The sequence below is a fragment of the Peromyscus maniculatus genome, chromosome 17, assembly GCF_049852395.1.
Source record: "Peromyscus maniculatus bairdii isolate BWxNUB_F1_BW_parent chromosome 17, HU_Pman_BW_mat_3.1, whole genome shotgun sequence".
NCBI classification, from domain to species: domain Eukaryota; kingdom Metazoa; phylum Chordata; class Mammalia; order Rodentia; family Cricetidae; genus Peromyscus; species Peromyscus maniculatus.
Genome location: NC_134868.1, coordinates 32,726,406 through 32,751,090, shown reverse-complemented (window position 1 = coordinate 32,751,090; position 24,685 = coordinate 32,726,406). Strand labels below are relative to the sequence as shown.

At 38.3% G+C, this 24,685-nt stretch overlaps 2 protein-coding genes across 11 annotated transcripts in view; one reads left to right on the top strand and one right to left on the bottom strand.

The window, feature by feature from the left end:
• Window positions 1–367: 367 nt before the first annotated feature.
• Cnot7 (CCR4-NOT transcription complex subunit 7) lies at window positions 368–20,885 on the bottom strand. Of its 9 annotated transcripts, XM_076553502.1 has the most exons (9): window positions 19,586–20,181; window positions 19,398–19,491; window positions 19,030–19,241; window positions 16,875–17,068; window positions 11,270–11,308; window positions 9,698–9,859; window positions 6,541–6,685; window positions 3,578–3,688; window positions 368–1,946 (listed from the first exon to the last, which is right to left on the bottom strand). In XM_076553502.1, the coding sequence occupies exons 3-9, from the start codon at window positions 19,144–19,146 to the stop codon at window positions 1,818–1,820; spliced, it is 897 nt and encodes a 298-aa protein (XP_076409617.1). In that variant the 5' UTR covers window positions 19,147–19,241; window positions 19,398–19,491; window positions 19,586–20,181; the 3' UTR covers window positions 368–1,817. The 9 variants fall into 9 exon arrangements, 7 of the variants coding, with proteins under 7 accessions (XP_076409617.1, XP_076409614.1, XP_076409616.1 ...); XR_013045324.1 differs by lacking the exons at window positions 19,398–19,491; window positions 19,586–20,181 and adding an exon at window positions 20,749–20,885 and having other exon boundaries at window positions 3,473–3,688; XM_076553499.1 differs by lacking the exons at window positions 19,398–19,491; window positions 19,586–20,181 and adding an exon at window positions 20,749–20,885.
• A 108-nt stretch (window positions 20,886–20,993) lies between these two features.
• Window positions 20,994–24,685, top strand: part of Vps37a (VPS37A subunit of ESCRT-I) — a 39,447-nt gene continuing 35,755 nt past the window's right edge. The window contains exon 1 of one of the 2 annotated variants that reach the window (XM_006973975.4): window positions 20,994–21,466. In XM_006973975.4, coding sequence (XP_006974037.1) covers window positions 21,339–21,466 — 128 coding nt within the window. In that variant the 5' untranslated portion in view covers window positions 20,994–21,338. The remainder of the gene's footprint in view (window positions 21,467–24,685) is intronic. The other variant, XM_015992826.3, reaches the window with a different exon arrangement.

Genomic DNA, 24,685 nt, shown 5'->3' with positions numbered 1-24,685 from the left:
ACTCCCCAAGATAATGGATACCTGACTCAGAGGGTAGTCACTCAAAACAGAAGGGTCACAGATGTGAATTAGGACACCAGAAATTCTTACTCGCTTCAGTACTTACAAAGGGCAAGAAAGAGACAAAGCAGTCGATGCAAAGGTTTCAAAATGCCTTGCTTTACAGAACAAATCCCATGCTAGAGAATTAGCATATGGACCAGTTTACCTTCCTGGAACTTTGAACATTAATAAAAACCAAACCCAAACACCTACAGCTAGAGAAGCATGGCCACGAAGTTCTATCGCCTAAGAAAACGGCTCAAGAATTAAACACTCCTACATAAGTGCTTCAAAAACAAAATCACCAGTCACCAATACGTAAGAAAACATTTCTGAAGCCTTTATTTACAAAAGCTTTAAAAACAAATAATACCCTTTGTTTGCAAATAATGTTTAGTTTAAAAAGGACCACCCAGTTTCAGCATTTTAGTATCATGAATATCGAATGTACAAGGGAAATGAACTATGTTGCTAACATTTGGAGACTTGCTGATATTACTGACTGAAGTGTAGCTAACACACATTACAACTTGTAGTCCATCACTTCAGGGTAGAGTTAATGATCACCAAAATCCTCCAACACATGCTCTGGTCTGGTCACATATTCTGCATGGCTAAATATTTCACAGTCTCTTGTCAATATATATAAAATAGATTGCAAAGATATACACAAAAAATAAACAAGCATTACACTCCTCAGGTAATTTATTAGCTATATATGTGTGTATTTATACATATTTTGCATTTTGTTGTTTTGCACCAAATCTCTCCATTATTTATTTTTGTAGCATCTATGAAATCACATTTTTTTGCTTTTTTAATTTGATATAAAATGTACCTAAAGACTTATCTTTGGACTTTAATGAAATTGATTTGTGTAGTCAACAAATCAAGAACATCATAAATATGCTTATAAAATAAAACAGCAGGGGTAAAAGTGATGGAGTAAAAGGAAGCCAACCAAGGGAGGCGTTGCTGTCATAAAATACAACTGGAGCTCCACCATCTTGAACTTTCTGGCAGATAGTAAACGTCCAATCACAGGGCTTCTTCCTGAAGGGTGTAAAGCTGGTCTCCAAGTCTTCAGTCACAGAGCAGCCTATGCATGCCAATTAGAAACCAACAGACCCGAGATGTGCTTGGAAGGTTAAACACTACACACAGAAACAGTAGTTACTAAGCTCTTCAGTAGTTCCTTGTCTTTTTCTCTTAGTCCTGCTGAATCAACAATTTGCACAATGCATGTGCTGTGCTCTGAATGTCAAAAACAAGCAAATACTGTAAAAAAGTGGCAGATGGTCATTTTTCCAGCTAAGAGCAAGAAAAACCACAATTTCTGATAAAAATAGAGGATTGGAATCACTCTCTAAAGTGCAAACTTGATGGTCCACAATCTTAAATAATTATAAGTACTGCAGAATAGAGGGAGAGGCATGAAACAGGGAAATAAATTACAGTCAATGCTAGTTAATTTAGGAAAAGGGAAACAAAACCAAGCTCAAGTAGGCAAAGTTTATCAAATTATTCAGTAATGTAGCTTTGTCACACAAGCTTGATAAGAAGTGTATTAAATTAAGGCCAGATTTAACCTGAATGTACTTTTATTTATTAAGATCACAGCTAAGAAAGGCCATACTTAGTACTGAAAGCAGAAAATAAGGGCTACAAAAGGAGGGGAGGTATTGCCTATCATTTAAGGGTTTCAACCAGAGATAAAACCTATGTACAAGCATGTGTGTAATTCGTATAAAAGAAAATAAAAAGACTATTGGATGTCATGACTGCTTGTTGGCTTCCTCTTCATATGCATTCCCTGTGCCATTCTGTACATAGGATGAACCAGAACCAAGGCCATATAAATGACCACAGTATTTGGCATCATCAATATGATCTTCAAAGAACATCTAAAAAGGAATTTTGAAAGAAAAAGATAATTTTAACCAAAAGATACCACTTGTAATTCACATCTCACACTGTAATCGCTATTCATTAGGTATAACAATGCTGTTTGTGAAGTTCCTTTGAGAACATACACTGTCCATTTAACAAGACTGATGCCTGTGACCACAGGCCTAATGGACACTTTTTAAAAAGCATAAATCTGTCTTTGCTTATGTCTCATTAACATTTATACCATTTTAAAGAGAATTTATGAGCATGGAAACATGGGAACAGACATTTTTATTTCATTAATACAGCCAACTCAACAGAATGAGAGAAATAATGGCAGAAGGGAGAAGACGTTATACCATTTAAAGTTGTCTTTTGTCTATGTGCAAGGCTGAATTAACTAAAACTAACCAAATCCTCAACATGTTATAGGCAGTAAACACCTGAACATTCTCACTACATTACTGTTCTTGAAGAAGCCAAGGAAAATAAAGATAATAAGCTGGTGCTGGAAACCCGCCATTAACTAACCATTAAGCATTTTAAAAATGAAAATCCAAAAGGTGGTTGTATTGAAACGAAACAAAATATTTACTTCTCATGAGTGGAAAATCCAAATAACTTCTGAATCAATACTACCTGACAAAACAAATCAAATGTGTTCTATCATTAGCATGCTTCTACCAAAAGAACATACTCAGAATAATTCCACAGCAAATACTTTGCAAAAAGAAAAATGTTTTTGCAGGCCAAAAAAAAAAAAAAAAAAAAAAAAAAAAAAAAAAAAAATTCACCCTTGGTTTGGTAAAATGAAAAATGTTTTTCTTTTATTATTACCATCAATGAGGTAACCACACCACCCATCATCTAATTATCTAACATAAAAACAGACTGTTTTGCTAAACATCATCCTTCCATCCCTAACAATTTTATATTGAAGTACTTAATGGTGTGTGTGTGTGTGTGTGTGTGTGTGTGTGTGTGTGTGTGTGTGTGTTCCTATCAAGTGCTTGGATAAAGGCACGTGTCACCACTGCCCAGCCTGATAACAGTTTTTAATTCAACTATACATCAGATTTCAGATTTATTTAACCCCTTATAATTGAAAACCCCATTAAAGACTTAGTAAGAACTCTAAGTTCTACTTTATAAAGTCTTCAAAAGACACGAGCAAATACATTTTCACCACCAATTTCAAGTAAGAGAAGGGCCAACTAAGGAAATCGTCACAAATGCCTGCCTCAGAAGGGACACTTACAGGGATTAAGAAAGTCCTCTAGAACTTACTCACTAGTGATCTTTGAGCGCAAACAGTCACTAGCCTCTGGTCTGTCTGTTCCCCTGAGAAATAGGATGCTCACATGTACATAGTTTCTATAGTCAAACCATTTTATATTCTATAAATAACATCTTTCGTGTACATAAATGGAATGTTTTTTTATTCCATAAGGAATTTTTCCTTTTATTCCCTTTTGAATTATATTTCAGGAGGACTTATTTAACACTTTCACTCGTGTGGTGGATGTAACTTATGTAGTACCTCTGTATCTTCACTTAGTAGGTTCTTAATGCCCCAAACTTTTGTCATCAGATTTTTAATGTTCTCTATCTAACAACCAAGAAAAAGGCACTGATGTCTTCATACTTCTCTCATTTTGAAAAAGGCCATTCCTGTAAGCAATGAATCAGATCCTGCTTGGTGTTGAGGTCCTATCCGTTCCAGCTCTAACTGTTCAGCAACTTCCTGTAATCCACCCTGGAAGGAAGAAAAGTTGCTTTTCAAACAGAGAAAAGACTTTGGTACCTGATTTAGACTAAGAAAAATATGAATTAATTTTTAATATGTAAAGACTAACCTTGTAAAGATGGCAAGGGGGTTGATACAATAAAAATAAAATAATATATTTGTGGAATTTAAAAGCCTTTTTATCAGAAAATGAAAATTATAATAGGAAATTTTATCTTAATTATGTATTTTAAGGCACATGACAGGTAAACCATTCCCTAAAGATATGGAGAATGTAGTTCGTATTCAGAGTAAAAGTAATTAACTATACTCAGTGTATTGAACCATCAATCATTAAAAAATTCAATGACAAGTATAGACAGTTTCTTTGAAATTATCTACCTATCCAGTGAATTGTTTAAAACTAAATAAAGCAAAGACATCACGATCATTCAGATCACTGTCAATATACCACATAACTTTATTTATTTATTTTTTTGTCACCCAAGAAGAGAACTTTACAAATATAAAACTGCTTACAGTAATATAGCCAGGACTGAGGAAAAAAAAAAAAGAATGTGAACGGAAAAAAGAGAGAAGAAATAAAAGATAGACAGAAGTAGAATCTACCAAGGAAATTCCTCCTTCAATTCTAAAGCCTTTACTAACAAACCAGACCTTCCCATCCTAGCTTTCGATAGGACTTTGTATAGCAACTGCTTCTGTGCTAAAAATATCATGTGTATTAAGTGTCATGAGCAGCTGCTTGTAACACAGTAGAACAGAAGTGAGTGAACCGTACCTTCTCACTGACTGAACTTTTAATATAAGCAGCTCACACGGCACACAATAAAATATCTGGTATTCTGACACTTCTGAATAAAGAGGAGTAGAAACTTAGTACTGTTTCCGAAAACTATGATTGTGCCAAGCGGTCACAAAAATCCCGAGCCATATCAAAGCATGGAAGCCTTAGACTCTCAACACGCCACACGTCTGTATAAGTGGTCAGGATGTTCTGCTGGAAGCTAACTTAGAGAAGACTCCTCGAATAATCCAGAATACAGTCATGAAACTATCCTTTTACAAACTCCCTAGTCACTTGGCGCCATACCAACATCAGAGGCAAAGAACCTGTGTTAGTCCTACAATTCTCAGTTCCTTTGTTGAAATCAAAGCCTCCACATTCAATTCCTCTATTCCTGCTAAAGAAAAACTCTTAAGTCCTTACTATCCCTCAAAGCACAACTCTGTGCTTTTCTGAAGCCTAGAAACTTGACCAATCTTGGTTTTCCTGAAGAAAGGGCAATACCGACTATTAAACAACCACAGTATCTAAATTTGTTTTCGTGTCCTCAGTTATAACTTAAGTTCACACCAAAACCCAGCTACTAAAACCCCACACACTGTACCGCCAGGGATATGTGCCAACTCAGTGAATTTGCTCTTAAGCCGAAGAAGTACTTTTCTTTAACCAGGAAATGTTTGTTTTGATAAAATTAATGTTCAAAGGTTAAAAATAAATGGTTATACATGCTGAGTAGTATCAGACTAAGCCAAGCCTAAGGTAGAGCCTACACATTTACTATAGCACTTACACCTAACCAGTTCAGCTCTGTAATTAAATCATAAAAACATCACATTTCAACGAGAAAGAATGAAGAAAATGTCTGTAATCAGGGCAGTCTTAAGGAAAAACTCATTCACACACTACTGGATGTCTCTGCCCGCTGCTGGCCAACCCCAACCTGCCTCTCTATGACAGTTCTGTGTGCTGGGAGCATGAGCACCTCCATAATGGGACCACTACTCCTCACACTTGTCTTTCAGTTCATGATTCTCTATCTGGCAGCAGTAACAAAAATCTGACCCTTAGCTTGACCTTTGTTAAAAATTTATTCTGGGGGCTGGAGTTGGTTCAGTAGCTAAGAGCACTTAACTACTGTTGTAGAAGATCCAGGTTCAGTTCCCAGCACCCGCTGGGTGACTCACAATTGCTCATAACTCCAGTTCCAGAGGGTCTGACACCCTCTTCTAGTCACTGCCAGTTCTAGCTATACAGGTACACAGGAACAGACACACACATAAATCCTAAAATTAATTAAATAAATAAATAAATAAATAAATAAATAAATAAATAAATAAATAAATAAATACAGCAACCTTATTCTGGGCTGGAGAGATGGCTCAGCAGTTAAGAGCCTTTGCTGTTCTTACAGAGGACCCAGGTTCAATTCCCAGCACTCACACAGTGGTTCACAACCTCCATAACTACAATTCTAAGGGATTAAATGCCCTCTTCTGACCTCCTCGGGCAGCAGGCACACACTTGGTATGTAGATACACATGCAGGCAAAAATACTCATATACATAAAATAAATTTAAAACAAAACAAAACAAAAAAACAATCAAACAAAACATAAACCTAAAAACACATCCTCATCCTGCCAACATAAAGACTGCAGTTTTGAAGAGGGATTATCTATACACTATTATTTCTGTTAAGAACAGGATCACATAATTTAACAGCATTTAACATAACTTTGAAAATATGGCTTAAAACATTCAGGCCTAAGACATTATATACGTTACTTGGGCTAACTCAGTGGTTCTCAACCTTCCTAATGCTATGACCCTTTAACACAACTGTATTAAACTCCTCATGCTGTGGTGACCCCCAACCATAAAATCATTTTCAATGCTACTTCATAACTATAACTTTGCTACTGTGATGAATTGTAATGTAAATATCTGTGTTTTCTCATGGTCTTAGGTGACTCCTGTGAAAGGGTCGTTCGAATCCAAAGGGATCTCAACTCACAAGTTGAGAACCACTGGTTTAACCAATGTGCTGTTCCAGATAAAGTCATCTGAAGCCTTACTTTGAGATTTTTGCAGCTCTTCATGAGGTACTTCACATCATAAATGACAGGAAAAAATAATCGAAGGATCTCAAAGAAATCAAGTTCTTCTTCAGGCAAGTTAGAGTTGGTCAGGATTTTGATTAAATAGCCAAAGTCATAACCACTAATAAAAAGATTAAAATAATACAAAAAAAGCCCATCAATAACATTGAAAGAAATTAGTTTTTCAGATACAAAGTTTAACAAATCATGCTATAGGCAAAAGGAATAAAAACAAAAATGTGCACACAGGAACAAAGAAAGGAAACACATTCATAACCGCAATGCAGAAATGCTGTGAGCTTATGGCCCAGTGATTGCTCTGAGTCCTAAGCATACGAGACTATTAATTCAACTCTATTGTCTAAACTAACATTTTTCTGATACTTAAGAAAATTCTGGGCTAGGGAGATGCTGTTCAAACATGAGTATGAGTTTGATCCCCAGCACCCAAGTAAAACCTGAGAGTTATGTCAACCCCAGACAGAATGACAGAATACACCCATGCACCCACACACATAAAATAGAAAAATTCTAAAAAAAAAAAAAAAAAAAAAAAAAAAAAAAAAAAAAAAAAAAAAAAAACTATAATGGACATTAAGAATGATGAGAAGGAGAACAAAAAAATGTTAGAAGCTAGCAAGACATGACATTTCAAAGGCAAAAATCATGTAAAAGTTTGTTAAGATTTATAGGAAATGTTGACACCTACTTCCCGATTCTAAAGAAGTCCCTAACAGAGTATTTCCCTTTCCCCTAAGTGACTTTATTAGTATGTACATTTCCTCAAATGCTGTTTTTACCTCAGTACAATTCTCCAAGAGATATTATCAATAGAAAAGTTACACATGAACAAAGAAAGAGAGCTGGCTTTTGCCCTACTCGATGGATACACTACAGGCTCCTGCTGTCTCAAATGGAGAGCATACATGCTCACCACTTTCCGCAGCTGCCAGCTCCCTCCCCGAACTCCTCAGACACTACTTCCTACTGAGGGCCTGCTACAGCAGCCTTCCCTAGGCGCCCAATTCCAGGAGATCTCTTCATAGCACAAATGCTTGCTGGTACTAGCCTTTAGGAACATGGACTTTCTCCACTGCCTAAAGGACAGGAATCACACTTCTATCTTCCCTTACATATAATTCAAACTCATATTTGGGAAATGACCTCTCTTTTGGAGATACAAAATAAAACTTTTATTTGATATTCATTATTTTACTTTTAATTTGAAAGGGGAGTTGTTTTACCACAGATCTTTAGTACAAGCACCCAAGAGCAGAAAGCTTACATTTATTAGTTTGCAAAGAAGTGACCTTTTCAGTTACCTAAAATATAGTACTGTGGCTTTTGCTTACTTCTAGTAAAATATTATAGTTTAGAATTTATATATACGTGAATATTTATGTGTGTAATTTACTTATTCATTTTTTTTGGACCAGGTTTCACTACCTACCTCTTGCTGGGCTGAAGTTTAGTTACTATGGAAACTAGGATAGCCTGAACTCAAGACATCTACCTGCCTTGGCCTCCCAAGTACTGGGATTAAGGTACCATAACTGGCATGATTTATAATTTTAAAAAATTAATAGAAATAGACCAGAACATGAAAAAAATATTAATGGAATAATCTTATAAACATACCACATGCTAATTTAGACTGAAGAGCTGATGAAAACATGAACCTGCTTGGTTTTGCCCATCCTGCTACCCCCAGTGCTGAGTCAATAGTACTTATCCGAAATATTTTTTGAGTCAATGATGTGTTATACAAACTAAAAGAACTAGTTACTTTGTATCTTTACAAGTGGGAACATAGAGAAAAGCTGGTATCCAAGAATTCTTATTTTCAGTACTTACAACTTAAAACTCTCTATATAATACCACATCAAAGTCTACTTCAGGAATTACCCACCATGACAATCATTCCATGTGGAAGATTCTTATTGAAAAAAAAAAAAAAAAGTGTGAAGGCTATCAAGATTAGTGTAGCTCTGACTGGCCCAGAACTTATTATATAGACCAGGCTGGCCTTTAACTCAAGAAATTCTCCTGCCTCTGCCTCCTGAATGCTGGAGTTAAAGACGTGTGTCACTATGCCTAGCAACACAGTACATTTTAAAAACTTAAGACTACAGACAGAAACCCTGTTATCAGATAGACAAATTAATTAAAATATATATATATATATATATAACTGCTAAATCAGTTAATTTAGAAAGGAAAACATTTTCTCACACCTGCAAGTAAATTAACTTTTATAAAAGTGAATTAACTTCCCTCTAGAAATCTTAACTATCCAGTTTTATTTTTATAATAATAAAGAATTAAACGTCATCACGCTCTGAGTATATAAAATACTAGGTGCTTTAAATAGGTTGTAACTGACCCTTGAGAGAAATCTCTAAGATGTTTTTTGCTAAGGATAGCCTTCCCAAGGACCTCATCCAAAAATTAAAAATCACCTAATATCCAGTCTTGGCATTCTGTTGATCAGTTATTCTTTATAGTACTTATTATTGTGTAACAAACCACACTTAAAATTAGGTCAAACAGTGTTGGTTTACCTTCAGCAGAGAGGAAGCTACACAGGGAGGGAAATTCTAGTTTGTTGTGTTAAGTTTTAGGATCCTAACACAGTGGCTCCCATCAGGAAAGTATCACTAAGTTTTTAAATGGATGGCCTCCTTCTATATATATAACTATAACTATATATATAACTATATATATAACTATATAACTATAACAACTATATATAACTATATATAACTATAACTATATAACTATAACTATATATATAAATAAATAAATAAATAAATAAATAAATAAATAAATAAATAAATAAATGGTTAAGACCCATGAGCGACACAAATCCCCAATGGTTTGCCAGACATTAGTGAAGGTTTGTTCTAGCTTATGTTCTTTCCACTAAGCAACATTACCTCTCACAGGTTAAAACAAATTCCTTGTTAAGAGGTAAAGTGGACAACATTATTCTCAAGTGAGGTAGAAGACTGCCTCTCATGGCAGTTAATTCTTTCTAGAACCAAGCATAGAACTTCTGATAGATATGTGACCCAAGTAAGTGTAAGGCAGAGATAGGATGCAAGCATGCTACAATCTTTTTATTTATTTTTACCTATGAAATGATAACCATTTGACCCCTTCACAAAGAACCACTCCTGAAGTCATAAGAAGTTCTGCAAAGTATTGGGTCTCAATTCCTTCCTCCTCGTGTTTTTTAAACTGGATACCAGATGTTGTTAGTAGCTCTATAGAGTCCTGAGCATACATGTCCTCCCTGCCAGGAGAAAGAGAAAAATAATGTTCAAGACCACCATCACTTTAAACAGCTGTTCTCCCACTCACACCTACAACTACAGTGCAGAAACAAGATGGGATTGGTTTGTCTTATGTCCAACCATCCCAGTGCTTCACAACTCTCAAGAAAGACAAAACTTAAAATATCCAAAAGGTAAATGATCATTCATAATAGTCCAATGGTGAGTTTTTAACCCTTACCATCAACTCAATTTCATTAGCTTCTACACATTCTATAAATTTCACTGGGCTTAAAAAGGGTCTTTTACTCACCAGAGGCTACCACAGACATGCTCTGTTCAGGAGCTCTCAGTCTCCGCAGCTATTTAGTGCTGCCAGATGGAGCTGTAGCCACAGCTATGAGGGGCTATGCACACCTCTCATGCTCTCAGCAGAACCAGAAGGAGACACCAAGTGGCAAACATCTCTTGTGGCTGAGTTAAGCTACATTCCATCTTAAAGAAAAAGGCGATGCCTCCTCTCACCAATGAGGAGCCTTTCAGTGGCTCCAGTAAGCAGGGAACTGTTCAGAATTAAGGACTCAGTTACGTCAGCAATCTCTTCCTCCAGCAACCACATATCTACATTAGAGGCAAACATAATCCTAGAAGACTACCTTCTAAAACCAAGCCAAGAAACCTAACTATAAGCCAGCCCTTCAAAATTTTACTGAAGCCAGAACAAAGGCACTTCTAATTCCCAAGCACAAATATGTTAAGTATCCAAAATATTATAATAAAAACTGAGGATTTATGAAAAAGTATTTTGTGGATTTACCATTAACTTATATTTACTTCTTTAACTTAATACTAGTTTCTACCATTAGCAAAAGAAAATTTCTATGAAAGACTTTAATAAAACTAACAATACCAGAATAAATGTTTGACTTTGACCAAAAGTATTTTTGTAGTTTACTCTCTGGAAATCAATTTCTAACACAATGTCAAAGGTCACTTTTAGTTCCCAGACTGTCAGGAGGTAAATAACAAAGCTAAGAACTGAAACATTTAAAAACAAAGAGGAGCCACAATCACCACATTACATCATCATTTCTCTTGGAAAATTCTTTAGGAAAGATAAAATAAATTCAATGAAGTTTTTTTTTTTTCCCCAGTTATACTAAAACTAGGTCCCTTACATGAGAATCTCACCACCAGGTCCTTGGGCTCACACTCAAGTAGTTTGAACAAGTGTAACCAACCAAGAATACAGCAGATTGTTCTCCAGGCTCACATTGCTCTTAGCCACATGCTCAACTTATTATGTTCAACATCACATAACCATGACCAAACTAAATAATATATCAATGAGGTAGGACAGTGAGTTTTGTGATATTTAAGTCATCATTACCCACACTTGCCCAATGATAATAATCACCAGGGGAACTTACCAAAAATATGGATTCCCAGGTCCCATTGCAGTCCCAGACCTATTGAATCACAGTTCCCAGGTGAGAGACCTGGAGGAGTACCTCGGGTATTTTATAATAAAGTAAGATTGGCAAACAAAGACATATGCACAGTCCCTTTCTCTCTTCTGCAGAGTTCACATAGCTTGCTCTAAGCATTGAGGACATGAGACTTTTAACATAAAGTTTGGCACAGATCCACGCTTTACAATACCCAGCTCTTCACTATATGGGTAAGGGAAATCTCTAGGCAGGAAGATGGAAAATTTCTATAGTAAGGTAAGTGTGAGAGCAATAATGAGTCCCATTTCCAAATCAATGCACTGTCCTTTTCTGATGATACCAAGTTTGAAAAGGTCTGCATTCTTCCTCCTTTATCCTTAAATACTCTAGCAACAAAGGGGAAAAACACTAAAACAAACCTTAAAAAGTAACTATAACATTGTTTAGTCAAAATGTAAGAATTTCTGCTGGTGTTGGTTACTGCGTATTAGATCCATTGTTCAGAATTATGAATGGTATTAAAGATTAATCAACTACTGATGTTTAAGATAGTAAAATATCTAGTTATGGCTGAACATGAGTAAAAACCATGTAAAAACTTCTAAAGGCTTCCCCAAAGGTAGAGGTATACGGCTATCTTCAGTTAACATCCTAAAGATCCACTATTTACTAACTCACACTATGTAAAAGTACCAAATTTACTACTTTTATAATATGAACAAAATCTTATTATAAAAACTCACACTTCTAAATCTAAGTATGTGTTCTCTTTAACACAGTTAATGAGAAGTAGTTCTGGATCACCTCCCAGATGTCTACCACAGGGGTGATCAAGTATCTTGTTTAAATGTCATTTACTGCCATATACAGACTTTCCTTTTGCTTTCATAAAAATATAAACTCCAATATACTACAATTTATGCTACAATCATAGTTAAAATATAAATAAGCTGGAACAGTTACAAACTGGCTAACCTGTAGTTTTTAATAAACTCAAAGTAATTAATAACATAAAAATATCCCTAAAACCATAAAGGCTATGAATGACAAGAAGACAAATAAAAAGAAAATATTCCACAAGTCAAATTAGCAAGCTATTAAAAAATACGATATTTACTATTTTGATGGATGAAACAGGGTAGGACTTAACAACTACAGAAAGTCTGTAAGTGACTACAACTTTCAGAAAGCAGTAGCAAGCCCACCTGCCTGTTTCTCAATATGTACATATGTGCCTAGTTAAAACTTACTTAAAATACCTTAAATATTCATTCTGTGAATGGATAAATGAAGCTTAACACTGTTTTTACCTTTGGATTTAGATCTTTCCTTCCAATAAAACAATCACGAAGTTTTCTAAAGATATACAGATATTCCATGATTGATGTTATGTTCTGATAAACTCATTAGGACTTAGAAAAACATAGTAACAAAAGGTGGAAATACTATTAAACTACCTAAGAAACCAAGCCTCAAACCAAGCTTGGCAGCAGAGCACAAAGCAAAATGCCATTGTTTATGAACAAGAGAGTGGCTGACTTGGCAGTGGTGCTTGCTATTGTTACTCCACACTTTACAAGAGTACACATTGCTGCCTAAGAAAAAAGTCAAAATTCTAAACTGAACATCTCATCTATTGAATACATCCTACTTCTGTACCATTATGAGGTCAAAAGGGGTAAGTTAAGCTATCTTAAGTCAGGAGCCATAGGAGTATCTCACTACAGAAGAACCTAAAACATACACCCTAATCACTCAACCATAGCAAACTGTTAGATATACAACAGTCCATTAAGAAAAGGTCAAGTAAATGATTACTTAGAACTATGAATAGCAGTATCACATAGAAATGAGATGTCCTTAATATATACCAACTGTAGTAAAACAGTTACAAAACAATTAGAAGGAAGAGTTGGAAATAACAGTTGTTGCTATTAGCTGTTTTAATGTTTCAATACTACCCTGTTTCAAAAAGCATGTTATTTTTGTAAACAAAAAGACAAAAAAAGTCAGTAAATATGCTTTACAAGTCAGTCTTATTTTGTTACAGTCATGTTTGGTGTCTTTATGTCTAAAATGCATACGCTTTAAAGTTAACAGCCAGTCCTATAAAAAAAAAAAAAAAAGCCAGATGGTGGTGGCACACGCCTTTAATCCTAATACCCAGAGGGAGAGACAGGTGGCTCTCTGATTTTTGAGGCTAGCCTGTTACACAGAGTGAGTTTCAGGACAGGTAAGGTTACACAGAGAAACCCTGTCTTAAAAACAAATAAAACAAAACACCCCCCCCCCCTCACACACACACACACAGCCAGTCCTCATGTTGGTAAATCCACACAGGGCAAATGTGTTTACCTCACCAACCACCTTTCATACCCAAAGAGATAATGCTAAGGCAAGAAAATTCCACTGAAGCAAAACCAACAGTTTTTAGGCTAAATGGCAGTGGTGGCCACAGCCCCAGCCCACTCCATAGCACTGAAGCTAAGCTCTCATTTAGGACACTAGAGCAGTCACTGTGCTCCTTACCTAAGGCCGTAACTATACTGTTAGAAAATCATCAAGGATTGTAAAGATGAAGCAAACCGTCATAGTTTTACAACAAATATTAATAGAGAAGTTTGCTTCCAACCCCACACCACAATAAAGTATAGTAATTACGATGATAAAAATCCCAAGATGCCTAAAGAAAACCATTTTTACATGGAGAACATTATCTGTTCCTCAATGTTTGTCACATAATACTGATCTAGATAAGACAAATCATACTTCAAAGATTCAGAGAATGTAAATAGTTATAACTAAAACTTGAAATGAGTGCAGGTATTTCTTACATGTATGCTACTCTGAAGTATCTATTCAAATCTACTCAAAGTATCTATTAATATGACACACACTGTAACCATAATTATCTTTCCAGATCCTAAATCTTTATATCTACACCTGATAAATAATGATTTGCATTTACTCCCTTGATGCTAACATAAAACCTGAAAGAACACTGGCAAACCTAGAACCACCTGACTTGAACCAAAGCGAATTTAAACACAAAAGCATTCACAAGCACAGACAACAGACAGAGGAGAGATGGGAAGTCCTCATTGTACTGTAGAGCATCGCACACTGACACACTCCTTCTAGACATTCAACAAGGTCAATTTCACCATTCTTCAACATGTCCACGATGCTATCATGACCTTTTCCACATTAGGCAGTACTACTTTTATCTTCTCAATGGCTTTTGTTCTGCTTAACATTTTTTCACTAAGTCTTCTTAATTTTTAAACTCCATTTTTCATTTATTTATGTGTGTGTGTATGTGTGTGTGCCTACACATGTCCATCATGGACACACGTGAAGCTTAGAGCATAACTTAAGTCAGTCTGTTCTCGCCCACTATGTTCCGAGCATCATACTGAGGTCACCAAGCACGGTGGCAGGCACCTCTTCACTGAGCCTCCTCACCAGCCTTTATACTCTTTTCTTTACCATTTCTCATGACTTTACCATTAGGATAAATAGTAGCAAAACTTGGCAGTGAAACTAGTTCTGTCTGAATAAGGAAAAACAAAACATTGCTCACAGACTAACAGGAAAGTCACTGCTACAAAAACTACTATCTAGCAAAAACTACCAACTTTACCATCCGACATAGATGTATTAGTTACTGGTCACAAACTGAGTATCTTATGTAAAAAAACAAAAAGCCAAACAAAACAAAACAATGCTATGGAACCTTGAAGAAATAAAACAGCAAGTAACTAAAGAGTTTTCATTTGAGAAAAGGCTGGAAGGCCATTTCTAGTTTGCTCCAGATGTAGTACTGAAGGAATGTTACACAGTTGCAGTGGAGATGAACACCTTTAGCTGGTATAGGCTCTAGAGACTACTGCCACTATGGTACTAGACATGAAAATACTCAGTATTATTTATAGTTAACACATGCATTTTAAAGACACACAGCTGCACCACTGACACCAACTCCCTCAAACCTCCAGTCCTGCTCTTCATTAGGCCTTCCATGTTAAGAAGTACATATTCAACACGGAAGAGGAACAAAGAATTCTTACAATGGCACTAGCATTAATTTTCTGATCATCTCTGTTGCTGTTTTTCAAATGATATGTTTGATCATATTATACAAATACAGGCTACCAAACATAAAGGCACTAAAATATTGTTACATAGTGCAGAGAATACTATGTATTTTATTTCCATACTTAACAGAAATAATATGCCCCTGTCCCCTACTGGGAATTTACTATCTGCAGTTCAGAAGCACATGAGCTCCATGATAGTTATAAATATGGCCCAACACAAAAGTGTAAATTGTGTTAAAAAGTTGTGATTTTTTTTTTTTTCATTTTTAAAAACTCACTGCATGGTACTTGAGCATGAACTTTGCCAATGACAACATTGTGTCACAATGTCAAAAGGATGGACTCACCTACATGTAGTTCTCTCAGCTATCAAGACTACAATAAGTAATGTAGAACTACTGTAATGAAGGAAATGGAGTTTAGCCCCAAGATTTAAGGTAGACATCAGATTCTGGTATACCAAAGGATCAAAAATAGTATTATATTTCCTGTATTGTAGATCAAGGTTTTGTTGTTACATGGGAATAGTCATTAAAGAACACAGATTTGAAAGAAAATATACTTAACTTTCCAATAAACAACTTATTGCATGTGATAAATATCTACTTAAGATGCAAAGTATGAGTGTAATAAAAAAAATCTCTTCACAGGAATGGTGACTATTTTAACAAATGTATAGTGAACTGAGGCTGTAGCTGACTGGTACCTGCTTGCTTAGCAAAAGTGCCTCCCCAGTTGTATGAATTTCAAATTGGACACAAAATAGTGAAAGTTTTAGGTGTGGTGACGCACGCCTTCAATTCCCACACTTGGGAGGCAGAAGCAGATGGATCTCTGGGAGTTGAGGCCAGCACTGTCTACATAGGTTAACATTCTAAGCTAGCCTGGGCTACGGAGTGAGACCCCGTCTTAAAAGAGCAAAACAACAGTTAAATGTAATGGTAAAATCAATATCCTAAGAGTTCTGTCTTAGGACCCCAGGTTTAATCTGCAGCACCTTAAATAATGACAACAACAGAAAGCCTTAACAAAAGTACAGTTTTACAACTTTTTGGAAAAGCAGCAGTCATATTTTAGAAATAACATCTCTATAAATAAACAGTCTTTGCAATTAGAAGTTTTTATTATCTCAATTCTCTTTGCCTCATAATAATAAGCTTAAGCTTTTTAAATTCTCTGTGCAATAAATTTTCAGAGAAACTACAGCAAATACACTTACAATTTCACTACACTAAAACTCAATTCCTAGCCGGGCGGTGGTGGCGCACGCCTTTAATCCCAGCACTCGGGAGGCAGAGGCAGGCGGATCTCTGTGAGTTCGAGGCCAGCCTGGGCTACCAAGTGAGTCCCAGGAAAGGCGCAAAGCTACACAGAGAAACCCTGTCTCGAAAAACCAAAAAAAAAAAAAAAAAAAAAAAAAAACTCAATTCCTAAAAATAAACTAGAAACAAAAAGTTGGGGTTATATATTTATTTCCCACTTACGTCAAATTAAATTTAAAATTAAACTGCCAAGTTGAAGTTCCTGGAGGGTATTCTCCTTGCTCATTCATAAATGTCAGTCCTAGCTGAATTATCTTTAACAAGTCTACATTACATCGCAGTAGTTGGTATTGGTAGTCAGCATTGCTCCTGAATTCTCCAATGGGCCTTGCAACAACACCTGGAAACTCGGTGTCCTGTAAAATAATTTTGAGATTCATTATTTACTAAATGGTTATAAACAGACTCCATAAACTCTCAAGATAATTTCCGAGGCAAGTCAGAGAATTCTATTACAATGATATTCTGTATGTCCACACTCAAGTATTAGGTATTCTTTAAGTACGAAGAGTATTACTTTTTAGATCCCAAAATTTTATAAACTTAACTACTTTTTCCTTAGTTTAAATTTGTCAATAAATTATTACCTTGTACAGATAACTCATGATAAACTCAAGCAAATATTTGCTTCATATCCAAGGAAAAGAAAACTTATACAAAGAATGTTAAGATTCCCACTCCCTCTAATAGGCTGTTATTATTTCTGTACTGCAGCTATTCCATATCATCCGAAAAATAATGACAACTAGGAATTTCTGCTGTCTATAAAATAACCCTCCCTGCCCAAACAGAAAGTTTCAGTCCTAATTATGAAAAAGTACACCTTTATTACATAGGTAATGACTGTCTATGTATAGATATTCCTGTTTTAAGCAAGCATCCTGTTCATTCTCAGAGAAGCACTTTTTTTTTTTAAACTTGTGATACTAAGAAAATTAAATTATATTTTAGTTTGGCATGAGAATTCAAATTAAGGCCAGTTAAAAACAAAAATGAAATAGCAAGTCAATATTAAACAGCAAAGAAATCAAAACTTCTTGAATTTAGTACAGCCACCAGCCAATTATTAGATTCTATAATCATGATACTAGACGTGAGTGGGGCTGGGAACAGAAGTGGAAGACACTAAAGTACTGCTTTCTAGAGCTAATAACCGAGTGGATCTAGAACACAAAAAGTAGCTGTAACAGATACACAGAGTGCAGTAACAAGGCTGGAAGTAGCTGTGCACTCTAAGCAGACCGAACACCACCTATAAGAATGGAGTTGTTTAACAACCTAGTGCGTTTCTGCAGCTTTAGCAATGTTTTCCTAAGAGATCTAATTGGGGTTTCCTTTGTTTGAAAAAGATACTCCAGAACTCACTGGCTTCTGAAACCTTATCTGGTACTAGTAGCACGGCCTTGGGCTTGCTTAGAACTAGCTGACATTCTTAAATGGGCTTTAGTGTTCTCCTGTTGAATGTAATCAGTTTCACAAAAATTTCAACATCAGACAAGTATACTCTGTAACTATGTCCCAACAAAGACAAAAAAAATTGTGTAAACCATAAAAATGATTAAGTTTCTCAAGCTAGCCAATGCCCTCTGCAGCCTTGATATCACCCTTGTCTTCTCTGCAGCTAAGACTCAGTAAGAACCCACAGGAATACCAGCCTCCTGAGAGCATCCAATCCACACAAAGCCTGTCTCCTGTAAGCCCTTAAAACCACCTGACACAAGCCCAAACCCTAAAGTATTTCTAAAACTTTTATTCAGATGCTCTTGACTCCTAATCCCTTGTCAATTAATGCTAGCAGTAACAAACTTAACCTGTCAAATACAGGCTTGTTTCTGACGGGCTTTGCTGGAGGGACTAAGAAATTTTTTTTCATGATTAAATTAATCCCTTGATATCAATAAAAAGGGTTTAATTCAAGATTTCTTAAATCCCACTTCAGGGCCCGGAGAAAGAGTTCATTTGGTAAAACGCTTGGCATGCAAACCAGAGGACTGGCTTTCAGTCCCTCGAGTCTATGTTTTTAAAAGTGCATGGTCCATGTGCTTGTAATTTAAGTGCTTGGAAAGCAGAGGCAGGTGAATCCCTGGGGCTTCCTGGCCAGACAGCCTCGTTTAATCAGTAAGCCCCAGGCCAGTGAAGTAACGTACACACACACACCAGGCCAGTGAAATAACTAACTAACACACACACACACCAGGCCAGTGAAATAACTAACTAACACACACACACACACACACACACACACACACACACACAAGTACAAAATTCACACTTCACCCTCACAAAAGGCATTTTCAAGATTTAGTCAGGTCCATACCATAGCAACATAATTATATTTTCGGATAACTTGACGGATTTTCTTCATCTCGTCGTCCAGGTTACAAGCCCAAACTTCACAAATTCTTTGGCTATGATCTACAGTGGCCGCTGGCATAGTGACAGCACAAGGAGTCTAGATGCCGAGCATCAAAATGTTACACTTGATTGAAGATTTGTTTCATAAAAATATTTTACCCTTTATTTGTGTACCTGTTGAAATAAAACACCTATATTATGAATGTGAATCATTAAATAGGGCTGGTATAAACTTAAGGTTACTTGTTCAAAGTTCATAATTCATAACAAAATCAAGTTTTAGAGAGTTACTTTGCTTAAGGTACAGTTAATATATAGAGAATAAAGTACCACAACATCGATTTCCCAGTTGAATATAAATTCCACTGATTAAAATCTGCTCCCAGTTCAATTCACTCCACACAAAACTATGATCCATTTCAAGCTTTAAAAAAAACAAACCGAAATTATTAAGATAAAATGTCCCCATAACAAAAGTAGTGCTTGCTTTTATTCTAACAAAACACTTAAAATCTTACTTGATTAAAAAATTCTGCATTACTGGTGTTGGTATTCACTCAAACCAAATCAGAGGAAACATCACAAAAATTTAAAAGTCCTGAGAAAGCGTCAGGCAATCTCAGAAATCAATGTTCACACGGCAGGAGGGAGAAAGAAAGAAAGCAATAAAATATGGGCACCTAAAATTGTCGAATTTCAAACAAACAACAACAACAACAACAAAAAACCCAGACCATTTCTCCTGGCTAGCAAAGCGGGACCTCAGAGGGTTTCTGGTCCATAAACACAAGGTTTACGTTATACAATGGTGAGGTGATAACAAACAGAAGACTTGATTCTTGGACAAGAAAATACCAAAATGTTAGATGAAAAAGAAAAAAACAACAACAAAGACCCCAAACAAACAAACAAAACCGAGTAAGAGAGGATGGCCTTGTGTCCGTCCTCAACTCGTCAATGGAAGCTGGAGTCATCTCAGCCAGCCAAGGTGATACTGGGCACGCCTTCTTTCTCCCTTCTGGCTGCTAAGAGGGGCGCATGCACACCCTACGGAAACGCTGCAATTGAACGCCGCTTCCCTCCACCCCAATCTCTACTGCGGTCTCAGGGAAGGGGACCCCAAAGGCCTTCTCATTACTGAGGTCGCATGTCCTCCGTGGGCTCCCCGCGCAACGTGAAGAAGGCACAGACGCGTTCATGTCAGGGCTAACAACTCTCTCCGCGGGCTCCCGGGCCAGGGCGAAGGCGCGGCGGCTGGCGCATCCACCAGAGCCCGATTGGACCCGCAACCCTGGCGGCGGCGGAGGACGAGGCCGGGAAGGAGTCCTCCAGTAGGCCGCCGCCCTCCCCTCTCAATTTCCTCCCCCACAACGGAGTCCCAGGTACAAAGCGGCGGCGTCATCACGGCGCGCCGCACTCCTGACAGGCCTCCCCCCCCCCCATCCCCAAAACCCCGGGACCCGTTACCACCACCACCACCCCCCTCCTTCCCTGTCGGCCAGCTCCGTCCGCCACAGCCGCGCTTCGGCGGGCGCCATCGCGCGCCCTCTCAGGTTCCCACTCCCGCCCCTTCCCCCTTCCCCCCCCCCGGGCCCCAGCTCGCCCGGGCTCCCCCCACCCCTCGCCCCCACCCCCGCCGCCGCCGCCGCCGCCGCCCCCCCCCCCCCCCCGCCGGATCTACTTGTGTCTCTGAGCTCGCGCCCCTCCTCTTCCTCCTCGCCATAGAGATAGCACCCGGCGGCGACGGCGGTGGCGGTGGCGGTACCGACGGCGGCAGCGGGTGCCCCATAGACACCTCTCGCCCTGGCCAGGGGAAAAGGGGAGCTTGGAGCGGCGCTGCCCAGCGCGGCGCCGTCGTCGCTCCTCGCACGTCCTGGGCGGCGAGGGCGCGGCATGATGACGTCGGGGCCGCCGAGGGGGCGGGGCGCTCGGGAGGCGGGGCGGGCAGGTGACGGACGCCCCGGGCCCGGGAGAAGCTCCGGGCGAGCGGCGGGCCTAAGTGACGGACGGGCTGCCGTGGGACGCGAGCGGACCAGAGGGGCCCCGTCCGCTTGGGCGAGTCGTCTGGTTTTTGTTTTTTTCCCGGCTGCTCGCCGTTGGGAGCTCGTCCCGCCCGCCGGAGCCGGGGACTCGCGAGCGCGGCGTATAGGAAGGAGAAGGCGCGGCGTGCGTGCCGGCCGGCCGTGCTCGGTCGCCGGGGCAAGGCTTAGGCTAAGCGAGGAGAGGAGCAGGCCTGAACCTTCCCGGGCCTCGGGCCGGGACCCGAGGAGGATGAGCTGGCTCTTTCCCCTGGCCAAGAGCGCGTCGTCCTCCGCCGCCGCCGGGTCCCCCGCCGGCCTCACCAGTCTCCAGCAGCAGAAGCAGCGGCTGATCGAGTCGCTCCGGAACTCCCATGCCAGGTGACTGGTGGCTTTGACCCCGGGGAGGGGGGAAAAGGAGGGCGGGCGGGAGGGCTGCCTGCAAACACCCAGGCCGCTCCGCCAGCTGCCTCCTGTTGATGGTCCTGCCTGGGGGTTCCCCCGAGTGTGTCCCTGGTGCCCCACCACGGCTCAGCTCGTCTCCTGACTTGCTCGCCTCTACCGACACCACGCAATCATCTCTCTTGATCTGTATTTAGTATGCCTCGCTCTCACGCTAATATTTCCTTGTAGCATTGCTTTTGAATTGTTAACATGCTAACACTTGGCTAGAGACAGTTGGGAAGGATAATCCCCAAGTTTCACAAAGTGAAAAATCAAACTCTGGGAACACCAAAGGAAAGGGAAGCCAGTGTTTTGATCAGTTAACTCTGCCGTGGTGGTGATAATCCTTTTGAGTTTGTAAATTAAAACTCACCCTGTTCTAATAACCTCTGACTTGCAACTGTTAAGAGTCTTGTTCACCTCTCATTTTCTTGACTTGGGCTCCACATTTAGTAATTGACATACATTGCCTGGATTAGTCGTTGTCTTTTGAGTTTGTTTATGTTATCGTAATCAGAATAGAAATACAGGAATTCTGATTATTTCGACTTTTTTTTTCCTGTAAAATCATTTGCTGCAGCCTTTTATCTGTTAGATATATGTCCATGGCCGCTAAGGGTTTTCAAATATCAGAATTACCTTATGATATATGAGTTTTACAATTAATAGGTCCACAGTTTATGTATAGAGGCCTATGTGGTTAAACTCTAGCCTTTCAAAAACTTTGTCACATTATACACATTATAATATGTAATATGATTTTTAATGCGTTATATAATATATAGATACACATCCATGAGATAACTGAGTTATTGAACACACCATCAGGGGTTATTTTTATGTTTACACATCAGTTTTTTTTTTCCCCAAGCAAGTAAATTATAATCTCCAGTCATTTTAAACTTCCTCTGTAGACCAGGCTGTCCTTGAACTCAGAGATCTGCCTGCCTTAGCCTCCCCCAAGTGCTGGGATTAAAGGTGTGTCCCACCATACAGGGTGCCTTTCTTCCTGTTCTTATCTCTACCTCTGTGTAGCATTCCTTCTACCCTGTAACAGGGACAGAACTCTCTAGAAAGAGTATTTTCTAAGAAAGGAGTGGCCTTTCCAGTTAGGGTTTCTTTTATCATCCTTGGGGAAAAGGAATTTTTGTTTCTGTGACTACTTTGAGAGGAAAAGATGGGACAAGAGGTAAGAAAACAGGAGACTACCTCTGGAAGCTTCAAGTCTTCTTTAGTTCAATGTACTCAGCACACTCAAGTGTCAATTTCTGACATTTCAGTCTTTCTCTGAATGTTTTGTTTTTGTTAACCTTCAAAAGCTACACTTTCAAGGTATTATAAAATAAGCTGACTGCCTTTTAAGAAACACGACAAAGGGTTTCCCCATAGAATGTCACCTTGGAAAACTGTAGACTGTTAGTGCTCCGACTGCAGAAATACTGGTGGAATCTTTTGTTAGCCTTTATTCTTCCCTGTTCATAAGGCTGGCGATTTTTTGTGGTTGGAAGTTGAGGTGGAGCTTTTGAGACATTAGAACTCTTACTGCTAAGGCTAGTAAATGAGGAAAGTGATCTGAAGTTTGTACTTTGGTCCCAAATAGAAGTAATAAAACTGTAATTGTTCATCGAAGGAGTTCTGGAGTTGGTTTAAGAGGATCAGTCAGTATCCTTAAACGGATGCACAAACTATTTTGTGCACTAATCTTTGAACTAGAAAATTTGGACATATGACATTATCTACACATCTTTTAAGTTCTTGAGATTTTATTTAATTGAAATATTTCAAACTTCCAAATTAGATATGAATAATTCTAAACATTTTAGAATCTTGTAACTACTTTAACAAAGTCTTAACTTCCCTAAAATGTTAGGTGAATTTTATGGCTATTTTCTTTTATCAGTGTTGCCTGGCAGGAACAAGTGTGGAACTGTCCTAGAAGACAAAGTGTTTTACCAAAGCACAATGAATGTTATGAAAATGATAAGTGGAAGTTATATAGACTGGACTCGAGAACTAATCTTCTAAATAGCCGTAATCACACTGTTCAGTCTACCACTAAATCTTAGGAGTTTACTTCAGAAGACACTTGCTTTCCTGTCCAGGTCTATGTCCTCTGAATTCTTTAAAGAAAAGAACACCTGTTTTTGTTCTGTTTCATAATCTGTAGGACACAGACTTAGTAGAGGTGATTTCAACCCAGGAGATGTAAATCAGTGATGATGGCCTCAATTCACACCCTCACCTCTTTGTCAGGAGGAAGACTCCTCCTCCTCCTCCTCTTCCTCCTCTTCCTCCTCTTCCTCTTCTTCCTCTTCATCACTTCTTTTCCTTTTTTTGAACTCACAGGAGCCATCTGCTTCTGCTTCCACAGTGCTGGATTAAAGCTTAAGGTGCACATCACCGTGCCAGAAGTAGGACTCTTGACTTCATCTTGGTAAATAGAAGTTGGAGGAAAAGTCCAGGTTTTCTCAATTATATAAAGAGCTGTCTGGGAAGAAAAACAAAGGGGAGGGAAAAGCACTTCTTGTGTTTTAGATATTATCGTGTTCATTTGGATCATGATTGAGGGCTGACAGTGTGATACAATAGAAGGACATTTTCCTGCCTGCTAAATTAATGAACTCTGGAGTGAGGTTCCTTTCCTCTGTCATACTTAGTGTCTAAGTCTTAAGTGTTAAGATGAATGGTTCCTCACTAGTAAAGTGACTTTCCCCTGCTTTTCAGTAACTTGTGTTTGTGATTATCCTCACTAACCCAGCTAATGCTTAGTTTCCAGAAGTGAGACTGTTTAATAGAATTTCACCCCAGTTAGAAAATACTACAGGTGGATAACAGTGACTGTTCTAACCAGATCTCTCTTTTCTTAGTAACTAATGTTAACCTCTTTATTAATTTCTTTATCTCTAAAACAACCTAGAGCTCTGTTTCGAGTGGTAATTATTTACAATTAACTATGTAAATCTAAAGTTATACAAGTAATAAGCCATCTTTATTACCTTTACCTGGATCTCCCAGGTAAAAGGCTTCTGAATTCATTTTAATAATAATTATATAGTAATGGAGTCATGTTTTATTTGCATGTTCAACAAGAGTCTTAAGTTGGTTGTGATGACATACATCAGAATTGTGTGTTTCTTTTGTATTGTTGTACAGCTA